This window comes from Cajanus cajan, chromosome 6, assembly GCF_000230855.2.
Source record: "Cajanus cajan strain Asha chromosome 6, NIPB_CcT2T_4, whole genome shotgun sequence".
NCBI classification, from domain to species: Eukaryota; Viridiplantae; Streptophyta; class Magnoliopsida; order Fabales; family Fabaceae; genus Cajanus; species Cajanus cajan.
Genome location: NC_138522.1, coordinates 51,866,896 through 51,880,390, shown reverse-complemented (window position 1 = coordinate 51,880,390; position 13,495 = coordinate 51,866,896). Strand labels below are relative to the sequence as shown.

General features: G+C 32.3%; 2 protein-coding genes across 4 annotated transcripts; one reads left to right on the top strand and one right to left on the bottom strand.

Annotated features, from left to right (window-relative positions):
• Positions 1 to 3,400: 3,400 nt before the first annotated feature.
• LOC109809093 (uncharacterized) lies at positions 3,401 to 8,469 on the bottom strand. 3 transcript variants are annotated; one of them, XM_083077571.1, is made up of 10 exons: positions 8,309 to 8,469; positions 7,853 to 8,124; positions 6,860 to 7,520; positions 6,346 to 6,545; positions 5,999 to 6,243; positions 5,012 to 5,702; positions 4,779 to 4,899; positions 4,565 to 4,632; positions 4,357 to 4,486; positions 3,401 to 3,862 (listed from the first exon to the last, which is right to left on the bottom strand). In XM_083077571.1, exons 2-8 carry the CDS (start codon positions 8,122 to 8,124, stop codon positions 4,618 to 4,620), a joined length of 2,205 nt encoding a protein of 734 aa, XP_082933697.1. In that variant the 5' UTR covers positions 8,309 to 8,469; the 3' UTR covers positions 3,401 to 3,862; positions 4,357 to 4,486; positions 4,565 to 4,617. The 3 variants fall into 3 exon arrangements, with proteins under 3 accessions (XP_082933697.1, XP_082933698.1, XP_082933699.1); XM_083077572.1 differs by having other exon boundaries at positions 3,401 to 3,811; XM_083077573.1 differs by lacking the exons at positions 3,401 to 3,862; positions 4,357 to 4,486; positions 4,565 to 4,632 and having other exon boundaries at positions 4,779 to 4,904.
• Positions 8,470 to 11,218: 2,749 nt separating this feature from the next.
• Positions 11,219 to 13,495, top strand: MOT1 (molybdate transporter 1). Its single transcript, XM_020369807.3, has one exon. The coding sequence runs from the start codon at positions 11,986 to 11,988 to the stop codon at positions 13,348 to 13,350; it is 1,365 nt and encodes a 454-aa protein (XP_020225396.2). The 5' UTR covers positions 11,219 to 11,985; the 3' UTR covers positions 13,351 to 13,495.

Sequence of the window (13,495 nt, the reverse complement as noted above, 5' to 3'; positions counted from 1 at the left end):
TCGTGAAGAATGCAACGACATCGATATTGCATTTAAAAAATTTATGGGGTGAGGTTTTCATTTGGTGTTATTGCTAGGTTGTGTTTTCCAGATACTCTAAATTGTTATCTATCAGATCACGAAGCCAGGGATCTTTCCAAACGTGTATATGGTCTTTGTTTCTTATACGTCATTTGCGACCCTCCCATTTCCGGGATTATTGTCATGTAGCATTGGGGTTGGAAAGAACTCTCCAGTCTAGTTCATCAAGCATGGCAAGGTTGAAGTCAAGAATCTGGTAAAAACCCAAACTGCTTTTTTTTTTTTTTTTTTTGAGTAAGATCTTATAATTAGTATAAAAAAAAAATATTCTAATTTGTTTATTATATGTACAGTTGATAAAATGCAACTGAAATGATAATCCTTTTTCATTTACTATATATAATAGATTACTCTTATTTTGTTCTCTCTTCCGTGGAAGAAAAGAAAATGACTTTGTTTGTTTGAACGAAAACAAAATAAAGAAAAACAAATTAAATGTAGATTGAAGAGATAATAATAAAAATATTTTTTTTTCACTTTCTCTTCGATGAGAAAAAAATATGTACTGTTGTCTATATTTTTTTTTCCAGTCTTTTCCTTCTTTCTAATTTCTATTCTCTTTTTCAACGGTTCCAAATGAGAGATTTTGCTTCAAAATGTTATTTTCGGGAATGTATCGTCTGCGGTGAGGATAAAATATAAGAAGATAAAGTCTTTTCAACTTTATTATTTACTACTATTATACATTTTAAATATTTATTATATAAAATTAAAATTTATAATAAATTATATATATAAATATATATTATATTAAATATATATTATTTTAAAAAATTCATGTAAATAAATATTTTTGAATGTATAAATTATATTTTAGTATAATAAATAATTTATATTATAATTTATTATTAGTTTTATTTATTAATAATTAATTTTAAAATATTAAAATTTAATTTATAAATAATTATGATAAATAAAAATTACAAGAAATTAAAAAATTTCTAAAAATTATCTCATTTAAAAAATTCATAAAAATATTTTCATGCCATATAATTGTTCGTATTTAACATAAAAAAAATTATTTTATAAAATAAACAAATTATATTAATAAAATTTAATAAATAGTGTGGATTTCATGTTCACAGATAATTCGTTTTCTTTTTATTTTTTATTTTTTGTGACTTTTGAAAGGAATGCTTAATATGATTCACACAAATTTTTATGAAGAATATGTTAAGAAAAGTAAATTGTTAAACTTCCTAAGTACTAGTAATCTGCAATCACTTCTATACGAAGTATGGTCAATGGATGTCAATCATTCTTTTGCTTTCTGAGCATTCATTCAATTTCCAAGCTTATCTCTTAAGAGAAAATTATTAACAAGAGAAGATGCATGGAATTTTCCCATGTGAAATGAACGTCAAGATCATACGTGGCAATTAAATATATGCACTTAAGTTGTTGCATAATTATCTACTTCCATAACTTAACTATTAGTTTAAGCTTTACGAGGCCGAAAGAGGAAGTGCGTGTCTATCTACACATGCCAAGTAGAAAGGTTTCGTTTATCATGTTCAGACACGTGCCAAGTGGAAAGGTTTCGTTTATCATGTTCTCAATAATGCGTTTCGAAGATCGAAGATCAATCATTGCGAGATTTACTGAAAGCTGAGCATGACATTTGTAAACACAGATCTAATATAGTTTAAGGGTATTGATTGTCATATTGATAGGTTTTCACTAGCTAGAAATCACATTGAAAATATATTAAAAGTCATGATAAAATTAATTAATTAATTTCTAATAATGTTTAACTTTCTTATTTTTGTATTATCTTATTTAAATAGTCAGTTAACATTGGACATAATTTTACATGTTGCTAATTGGATCAGTATGAAAATTGCTCCGAATGAAAGACCAACTTATACACAACAATTTCCTTACGGAAGTGTGTGCACAGACGTGCAGATGGGTGCAATCAAAGTATAATATGTTAATTGATTCATTCATGTTATGGATATATCTGAACATACATTATCACACAAGAAATGTGTTGGTTTTGGTTTGCGTAAGAATTATTACGATTACGTCTAACTATTTATTATTATTTTTTTATATCAAGATTGTAACTTAAGAAAATCTAATAAATCTTCTAGTCTTGGTTGTACATTCCATCATACTGGTGCTCTTTGTCTCTTGGCTATATAACTACAAAAGATTATGTAAGCAGTACCATCGGGTCTGATTATTCTAACCACACCTTTAAGTGTGACGAGCTACTAGATATTGAAAAATTATTGGACGGTTTGATGTGCAATCATGTCATTTTTTTATATCAGATTCAAAAATAAAATAATTATCAAGGATAATAAATAATTTGTCTATGCCAGATTCTTGATCCCTAAGGAGATTAAGTTATTCAAAAATAAAAGGAGATTAAGTTATTAAAAAATAAAATGTTACTAAATTCTTATCACACGACATATCACATATTATTTTATTAATTCTTACACATTTATCTGTTACAAGCCACTTCTCACAAGTTTATTAGCAAAATGTTACTAGTTTTGCATAGATAAGAAATAAAACTTCGCTTCTAAGTTCTAACACGTATTTTCACCAACTATTTTTAAAAGAAAATAAATAAAATTTCACCCATAATTTTAAAATTTGGATTCAAATCAATTAAGATATTAGATTAATGAACCAAAAGTTAAATTAGTGAATTACTAATTAAATTACATGATTCAATTTTAATTATTTTTTTTAAAATATTCATATTAAATATATTTTATACTTATAAATTTTAATAAATTTATTTCTTATTTTAAATTTTAATTTTTATCTTATTTAAAATTATTTTTATTTTTATTTTGTATAAAGAAATACATTAAAAAAATTACATATTAAATTATATATTAATATAAATTAAAAATATAAATAATATGTACATATATAATACTTGTAATTAATATCACAAAATAATATATGTAATATCTACATAAATATTATATTATTGAATATATAATTTAAAATTAATAATATATTATAAAAATTGTTTAAGTTGCATATATTACAAATAAATATATTAAAACAAGTAGTCATTGTTATATTTAATAAGAATTTTTCGTCTTTCATTAACAAGATTCAATTCTCATTGTTACTTTTGTGGTTCCTTAAAAAAAATTTGTAGTTGAACCAATTTGATCCACTGATTTACTAGTCGTATTGAAAAATTGATCGGTTCACTTCGATTTAAAACGGGTCAAATGCATAATCGATCCAACTTAAGGCTCAAATAAACTATACCACTGATTCTCAGCGATTAGTCCAATCCGGACTAGTTTCACCTATACACCAAGTAGAACACACGTAACAATAGCTACTCTTAACTAGTATTTATTATTATTATTATTATTTTATTTTACATTTTTTGACAAATTGCTTAAAAATTACCTTATTCAAGAAGCCCCTTATGAGCATACCCCCTTATGGGTAGAACAAAAAACAATGCCCCATAAATTTCAATCGATCTCAAACTGTACTTTTGGATACCTCAACCGTGCAAGTCTCTTTTCTTTTTAGAGAGAGTAATATCTCTTCTGATGATGCTCATGTTGAACTTAAGTAAGGTGGATCGGCAGGGCTCATTGCCTAAGCGCACGTCTTGGTTCACATTTCTTCGCATCTTTTATCATGTGGCAGGGCTCATTGCCTAAGCGCACGTCTTGGTTCACATTTCTTCGCACCTTTTATCATGTGACATCTAACGACTTATCACCCGAGTATCCTACACCAAGAGACACCATATCAAATGAATATCTCTTCCAATGATCACGACCTGCAAATCATTGAATCAATTGAGACATATCAAATCCAAAAATATTACATGGTGTGAATCAAATATGAAATTTAATGAAAATGCCTATTCAACTATCGGTTCACATCGCTCTAGTGCACAAGTTGAAAATGCAGATGCCATGAAACCACCACATAATTGGCGTTTTCAGCACAAAATACAAAGAAAGATCTCTTGAAAAATAAGACAACTAGGCAGATTTCAAAGCAACTTCAAGCTTAATGGGAATTGGGAAATGCATCTAGTTATAGAATGAAGCCCCTTCATCAAGCATGAATAACTTGAATTCCTGTAACTGCCTTCATCAAGGCATGCTGATTCAAAAACAACGGATCAAACTCACAATCACAGCAGCTCAGGTTAGTTGAAAGGAACACCAGCAAGGAAACATTTACTACATGATATTAGGTATAGTGAATATAAAGCAAAGCAATAAGATAAATTTGTTATATTAGATGTGAGAAATATTTGCTTACACTGACTGCGTGGTGGTTTGATCTGCAAAACACCTTAAAGTCTCAATGCATTTATGAACCTCAACATAACCTAGACTGGGTTGTTCCTTCCCTTCTCATTTCTTTTGGCTCCCTGGAGTTCATCTTCATCCTACACAAGTGGCAAAAGCATTTGATGGTATGTCATGCCTGCCAGATAACAGCATAAAAAATTCTATAGAGAAGCTACCTCAAACTTCCGATAACCATTGGTCAAACTCCACCTACACTGTATTTGGAAGGTCAAGAATGCTTTACCTGAAAGAAACAGTGCATGAGGAAAAAAGATAACACAAACATTCCTACATGAATTTTATCGACAACACAAATCTTGCCTACTCACCCTCCCCCACCCCAAAGAGAAACAAAAATAAAAGGAAATAAAGATAAGAACAACGACATACAAATAAATGTTCGGACCATAAGTAGCACTTCAAGACTGTAACTTCTGCAAAGAGTGTTGTGGTTTCATGGACCAAATAGTTATGGAACCTCGTTGAAAGCACGGTTATATCCCTTTTTATCCTTTCCTTGCAAGTTGATCGTTCAAGGATCACAACATACCCTCAAGTTGATAAGCACGAAAATGTGATTTAACTTGAACATAGTTAATCTATTCTCAAAATGGGTCACTCACTGGATGCGCTGAAAAGGAAGAGGATTTTCAGTCATTGGAGAACTCAAATCAGGAGCTATAGGCTGGAGCAATCCACTGTTGGACAATTCTTCCAAGGCTTTAATGTCTTGTTGCAAACGGGTCACATGTAGAATTGTATGATCCAGAACTAAAGGATCATCAGGAGGATTATGAAGAAGAGTCAGCAAAGCCTGTTTATAAACTTGAGCAGACAATGATGGTCTTGCAACCTGTCGGCTTCTGCAGAAAGTGGCCACCTTGATGACATGTTTACAGAGGTTTCCCAGCCTGGACCAGGAACAATCACAAAGTGAAAATTCTGAACCAGGATTCCAAACTGTATACATTAAACTTCTGTCAGTCTGAGACAAAACTTTGGAAAGATGGAGATTTTGCTCATCCAGTATGACATCCACATCTGGAATTTGAAGAGCATGATACCAAGCATTAGATGAGAAAGAATTGTTCCGTAGATTCTCAAAATACCCAGTCTCTAAACTGTATTGATCTAGCCAGTATAACGAGTGAAATTCAGTAGTTAAAGTGTGGATCAACCAATCAACTCTTAACCAGAAATTAGCATAATTCTCCTTCAAAAGAATGGATTTTAAATTTAGGTGATAGGATTCTATTGCAGCATGTGTCTCAGGAGTTGTCACGGGGAGTGATTTTATGGCATTAATCCACATATCTGCATGAGATAGCACAGCAAAATAATTATTCAAGAAACAGCATTAATGCTCAAAATAATCAAAGGATTGGATACTTCACTAATTAAAATGAAAATGATTAGTCAACTGTAAAAATGTTAGTGTGACTATCGCCCAACAAAGCTGAAGGCAATCATCTTCAGGTGAGACTGAGATGAAATGAATTGGATATAAAATGTGAATGAGTCATATCAAAACTGATTATGATGTGAGGCTGCTACAGCAAGATCATATATTTCTTCAATCAATAGAAAATGAATCATCACTTGAACAATACCTATACTAGCTAGCCAGTGGCTCTTGAAATAGTCCATGAAGGCACACTGGTCGACAAAAATTTGCATAAGCTCTTCAACTGCATCCATGGCATTCGGCCAACCTCTTGTACAGTACAGAATCCATCCCAAGTGCCTAAACATCTCCCTTTGCACCTCAATGTTGCAGCATTTTTTGAAAAGTTTTTTAATCCAAGAACGGCGAACATGCCAGGAACATAATAGGATGCGACACTGGAAAGCCTCTCTGCAATAAGCAAAATCTCACTCCATTTGCAACTAAGACAGGATCTCATAAAAAAACAAAAAAGTTAAATGAAACTAAAAAGAATCACACCAATCTCTTTACCTTATGATAGAATAGTCCAAAGATGGATCATCAACCACAATAGCATTGGGCCTCCATCTGGGATCCTTGGTTCGCAATTTTTCAGATAGCAATAGAATCCATTTATGAATAGCTTTACCAACAAAAGATGAAGTGATGATCCAAGCAACCGGAATTGCATTTTGAGATGCATTGAAAACAAGTAAAGAACATACGGGATACTGTCAGGGACAAGAAGCAAAAAAGTATAAGACATTCTAAAGTCCTGCAACATTGTTATAATTGATTTTTCATCATAAATGATTCTTCATGATTATGTCGATGAAATTGGTTAATTACAAATGATTTAGACGGCTCCTAGATGTACAACATATGTTTCATGTTAACATGTTTTTTTTTTCCATCAAAATTCATTGTAAATAAGCTAAAAGTTATACCCTTTGGCCAGTGATGACTTCATACATAACTTAATAATAAAATGTAAATAAATAGTTTCCTAGCTTGAAAAGGTTAATGCAAAAACCATATGCATTACCTTAATCTTCTTCAAGCCAAAACTCGAATGAAAAGAAAGGAAACTATTATTTCCATAACGAAGCATTTGTTGCAGCTGCCAATCTGTCTGTATACCCAAGACAAATGGTTCTGAACCTGAGTTATCTTGGAAATAAAAAACATGCTTCTGATGGCGCTGAATCCATATCTTTACACTGTATTCATCATTTTCATGTAGCTCATGAGAAGAATTTCGAATAGTCCTTTCAATGTTACGCACATCATTTCGAGTGAGGAAATCATCACGGTTTTGGGGCCCACCTTGCTTCTGCATCCCCTCTGCATGGTGTTGTATTATCTTGTCCAAAGATATTCCAACATAAAGCATATACATCACTTTCTGGCGTAACTCATCCGAAATTCGTGGAGCATACATAGCTCTTGTCCCTACTGCATCCCTGTCAAGTAACCCATGACATGGCGCCCCTGATTTATCCACGTGCTTTCTTTGGTTATATATGATTAGCGCAATGAGGGGCCGGGTGTACAGTCTCTTAACAGTGAAATGGCAAAGGCACCCTCTCATCATATGACGCCGACCTGGCCTACTCCCCTTCCCTGAAGCAGGTTTGGTGCTCGTGCCATCCCCTACACCCGAGTCACTCTCTCGGTAGTCTTCAGGACCATAAGAACACCAGTATCTAAATATCAACGCATAATTCCATATTGCTAATTAGCCAAAGCTTTTCAGATTTCAAGTCAACTGAAGTTTAAATCACACAAATTATAACACAAAAAGAGCCTGTTAATTCAAGGGGGAAAATGAATAAATAGTCTATACACCAAATTATTCAATCACAAATTGTCATGTACCATAACCATATTGACTTTTACAATAACACCTTGAAAGTCATATGAGTCATGATTTCTGATTGGTTGACTCCTAAGTTGCATAAAAATTAAACTCTAAAAAATAGTGACTAAATTTTCATATTTTGCGAGTTTGAATTGAAAAAAAAAAAACTGATCTTACAGTGTGTATTCGAGATAACCATCAACCCTTGGTTTGGCAATGCTGCCTACAGGTCTCTTCCTTCTCGATTCTACCCGGAAACTCGCAGGACATTCGGGGTTGGATGATTCACCTTTCACAAAATCATCAACTCTGGCAAAAGGAATGAGGGCAATATCATCACCACCTTGGCGACCACCTTCCAATTTAACCCAATTTATGTGAGCAGCAGAAAACTCGGGACAAACAGGGTCTTGCACTGGAAGGTTCAGAATGTCCTCCATTCTCGGCATCTACAATTCCCAAATTAAAATTAACATAACACCCATTTTCAATTCATAAACATAGCACTTTGGTACCTAATATGACTGTTCTTTGCTCACGTTTTTACCATCCACATTCTCAAAAATTAAAGTGTGTGAAGTCGTGTAACACTAACGGTAGAAAATCTTGATGGGGGAATTTAGTTTAATTTACCTTGTCACATTCGCCGCGGCAAAAGGGATACACTGTTTTGGGATAAACGAGAAGTAGAAATGCAGAGAGAGTGGAAAATGGAATTCTAGATGAGAGTGTCACGTAGGACCAAGCACAAACGAAATAGAGTCACCGCCATGGGCTCTCTTCTTCTGGTTTTGATATGGGCTTGCTAAACCCATTTTCACGGCCCCACAAGATATAAGGCCTCAGTTTGTCAGTAAAACCAACACGAAAATAAACAATACCACGGAGCATTCAAGAAACATAGTGGTTCAACTAATTGCAAAAGATATTTTGTGATTCGATGAATTATTTTTAATAAATAATAAAATTTATAAAATAGTGAATGATTATTAAAAATATAGATAGTTATGAAGTTAAATTTATAAAAATAAAAAAATTAAAAAAAAATCCTAATTTATAAAAAAAAATTATAAAGATAAAATTGTTAAAAAAAATGTGAACACAAAATGAGATAATTTCATTTATTAATAATATAAATTTTGGACAAAATATACTGTAGTCACTTTATATAAATCATAGAATTTTAAATTTTTATTGCACCAACCATAACAAATATTTTTATTTATTTATTTATTTATATATTTTCTTTATAATCTCCTCTCAACTTATACACAAACACTTAGGAGACACGCTTCTTTTTCATCAATGTATTTTAATCAAGTTCATATATATTTATATAAGTGTAAATGTGTTTTAAAAAGGGCTGTGTATTCTTTGCAATAGAGAAGGGATGCCAATTATTAATCATGATGAGCATGTTAACGGTAGCAAGAATCCAAGTGATAATTTGGACATCCTTTATTTGCCAAGCAGCAATGACATCAACGATGTGGATGGGTACAGTGAAGGTACCATCCACAAGATCCCATAGGCTTTTTACCTTTGATGAACATCTTGAATCAATATTCTCAAGCAATATAGTTTTTGTCAATGAAGTGGATGCAAAAATTACTCGTTACCATGATCGAACTCACACGAACAAGGATAAAGTCAACAATATGAAACCATGAACAGGAGGAGTCAACAATGAAAACTCGAACCAAAATGGTACACAATTAACTCTATAAACAATAAACCCAAACTAGAAACCAAGTTGAGAGACAAATTTTTTATAAAAAAAATGTGATGGGAGGATATCTCAAGAGAGACTCATGATACCATGCCAAATTTTTTTTACTTATCACCTATTCTCGATATTTTTTTCTGTAAATATTATAAAATGATTTACTATCCTCAATTACTAATTAAGGGTGATTCATAAATTCAATTATTTAGAAAGAATAATAACAACCAATCGATATTATTTCTAATATTCAACCCATATAATAGAAAATTGAATACCAAATATTCTTTCTTTAACATCTACAATATTAAAGGTATGTTTGAAAAAATTGTAAAAATTACATTATTTTGATAACTGATTATATGCATAATTGATTATTATTATAATTAAAATAAAATTTTATTTGAATAAAATTACTGAAAATTGATTCTAACATACTTAATTTTGTTTAAATAAAAATTATATAATAAAACAACTTTTAAAAAATAATTATTAAAAGTAATCATAAATTTTAAAATCTTCAGTTTCATAAAATCAATTTATTTTAAAAACATATTTATAAATTAAAATTTTCGTGTCAAACACAGTGAAAAATGATAACTTTTAAAAGTATAGATAAAATACGAAAAAAATATAAGTGTCAACTCATGCGAAAGAAAACATATTCTTTAGAAATAGTACTAATTCACTTTGCAAGTTATGAATTATGTTAGCTGGTGGGTACCAGCAAAGTGGTGATGCCCGAAATAGATGTGACATCTAGGTCAACGAGGAACATAATTATTCAATTAATTAATGATGGATGTAATTTACATGGTCGTGACATGAGATGAGATGCTCGCACAGTGGAAATAAGCAATATTCTGTGCTTTGATTGGATATTAATGGTATTGCGTATAAACAATTGATGCAAGTAATGCAGATGATCGTCACACAATCATAAGTGGTTGGGTTAGTTGGTGACATGAAGTGGCAAGAAATGTGATCAAAAGAGGAAAAATAATAGGATATAATAAGTGATAAGTTTATAAATTATTGATAGGAATTTGATAAGAGAATTATAATTTAATATAAATGTATTTTTGTTTAAAATATTGCAATAAACACATTGGCTTATTATTAAAAAAAAAATATATATATATATATATATATATATATATATATTAAAATAATATTTAATTAGTGAAAGTGATCTCTTATAAATATAGATTAATTATTGGTTCTCAATTTTTTTTAAATCACATGTATGTTTGTAAGATAAATATGTTTGAGTTAAATAAAATATTAAAATAATAATTTTTTCTTTTAAAATTAAAATTTTACATAATTATATAATTAAACTCAAATACAATATCACTTGAAAGAAGTCCACTGTGTCGGTTAAGAGGGAAATAGTAAATTTTTTATTAATTTATATTTATCCTATACAAAAGTTTGATAAGATCACTAATTAAGACCCAATAAATATGAGGTAAAATTAAGTCAATATAGTTTTTTAGTATAATATATTAAATTTAACACTACATGAACCAATTTTTTAATTCAATGATTGTAAAGTTTATCTTAAAATACAGGAGTTATATGATATTCTCAAATTCATTAGCATTGATGTGAAATTAATATTCAGTCAGCGAAAATTATGTTTTATAAGTATAAATTAACTTTTAGTTATTAATTTTATAACACTACATAAATCATGTCTATGAAAAAAATTAATATTACATGTAATAAATTATAAAATTATATATATATATATATATGATTATATTTCAATAAAAATAATATTATAACTAATATAATATAATATAATGTTAAAAATATATTTATTAAACTAAGAAATTATAATTATTTAAAAATGATTAAATACAGGACATTGAATTAAGTTGAGACTAAACTTCAACTCATCTTTAAAATGCATCAGATCTATTTTGTTAAATTCTAAACACCCAAAAACACCTATCCACACAACAAAATCTTATAAATAGAATCGATTCATATTCTATTACAATTAACAGTAAACACGTTACAGTGCTGCCACACCGCACGCCAGTTGAATAAGCATTCTCCAAGGGCTTTCATTCCTCTCTCAACGGAATCGGAATTCTCCAGCAGCTACTCTCTCTCCAACTTTAACACCGCACTCTGTAGAATCTATTTTCCTTTCAACAACATTCCCATGTCACATTTAGAATTAGTAACACTATGCTTTAAACCCTAATTATATATATACCACTCTACCATACAATAGTTACATGATTCCCGTATATTAGTCAGAATAGAACACTTAAGATTTATGGTCTCCATCACATGTTTATGCTCTCAACCATAAACCCTAATTATACCCTACCATGCAATAATTACTTTTTCCCCAATTTCAGATCCACTTAAACCCTATGTCATCCTCTCCTTATTGCTGCACCATTGAATCACAGTGCACAAAGATATTCATTTAAAATGTAAAGATGCTCCCTACAGTGAGTTTACTACCCTATAAATGCAGAATTCAATTTCCTCATTGTCACCATCATATATTGTTTACGTTAACTAACTAAGATACTCTCCCACTTCATCCATTCCAATTGATTCCATGGCACCACCCCCTCCCACTTCAGAGCCAAATTCCTCCACCGTGCAGAAAGTGAAAAGCAACTTGGTGTTACGTTCAAAATGGGCCGAACTCAACGGCGCCATGGGTGACCTAGGCACATACATACCCATAGTTTTGTCCCTAACCCTAGCCAAGAACCTAAACCTCGGCACCACATTGATCTTCACCGGCATGTACAACATCATCACCGGTGCCATCTACGGCGTCCCCATGCCCGTCCAGCCCATGAAGTCCATCGCCGCCGTCGCCCTCGCCGACCCCTCCTTCTCCGTGCCGGAGATCATGGCCTCCGGCATCCTCACCGGAGCAACCTTGCTCGTGCTCGGCGTCACGGGCCTCATGCAGCTCGTTTACAAGCTCATTCCCCAATGCGTTGTGAGGGGGATTCAGCTTGCACAAGGCTTGTCCTTCGCGTTAACCGCGGTTAAGTACGTGAGGAAAGTGCAGGATTTGCCTAAGTCCAAGTCATTGGACCAACGGCACTGGCTTGGGTTTGATGGATTGGTTCTTGCCATAGTATGTGTTTGCTTTATTGTTATAATAAATGGTGCTGGCGATGACCAGCACCATGATGACGAACAAGAATCAATCCATCAAACCCAAGTCCAAAGTAGAGTGAGAAGAGCGAAAAGAGTTATTTTTGCTCTTCCTTCTGCTTTCTTGGTGTTTGTGTTGGGTGTGGTTTTGGCTTTTGTAAGAAGGCCTAGAGTGGTTCATGAGATTAAATTTGGACCCTCTTCTATAGAGGTGGTGAAAATGTCTAGACATGCATGGAAGCAAGGTTTCATAAAGGGCACAATTCCTCAGCTTCCATTGTCCCTTTTGAACTCAGTGATAGCCGTTTGCAAGCTCTCATCAGATTTGTTCCCGGGGAAGGATTTTTCAGTGACATCACTCTCAGTGACTGTGGGGTTGATGAACCTTGTGGGAGGGTGGTTTGGGGCCATGCCATGTTGCCATGGGGCTGGTGGGCTTGCAGGGCAATACAAATTTGGAGGGAGGAGTGGGGGGTGTGTGGCACTTCTTGGTGCTGCTAAATTGGTTTTAGGGTTTGTGTTGGGAAGTTCTTTGGCTCACTTTTTCAACCAGTTTCCGGTGGGGATATTAGGAGTGTTGCTGTTGTTTGCTGGGATTGAACTAGCCATGGCTTCTAGGGACATGAATACTAAGGAAGATTCCTTTGTGATGCTTGTTTGTACTGCGGTTTCGTTGGTGGGGTCCAGTGCTGCTCTTGGCTTTTTGTGTGGAATGATTATTTTCGTGCTTCTTAGGCTCAGGGATTGGATCAATGGCAAACCGATTAATGCAATTTGGAAGCATGAAGGCCCTGATGAACAAGTTTGAATGAAGGAAGAATTAATTAAGAGAATATATATATGTATACCCACCATGGCATATCCAATGTTATTGCTTGCTTATTGTAATGGCTTTTTAGTGTCTTCTATAGTGTAATGACTTGCAATAATTGTCTCGCATGCAAGTTTCTTTT

Coding starts and splice junctions, on each gene's coding strand:
- LOC109809093 (XM_083077571.1), bottom strand. CDS start 8,124: ATGCCGAGAATGGAGGACATTCTGAACCTTCCAGTGCAAGACCCTGTT. Junction 6,546..6,859: donor TTGGCTTGAAGAAGATTAAG/GTAATGCATATG, acceptor TGTCCCTGACAG/TATCCCGTATGTTCTTTACT. Junction 5,703..5,998: donor CCACTGGCTAGCTAGTATAG/GTATTGTTCAAG, acceptor TATCTCATGCAG/ATATGTGGATTAATGCCATA.
- MOT1 (XM_020369807.3), top strand. CDS start 11,986: ATGGCACCACCCCCTCCCACTTCAGAGCCAAATTCCTCCACCGTGCAG.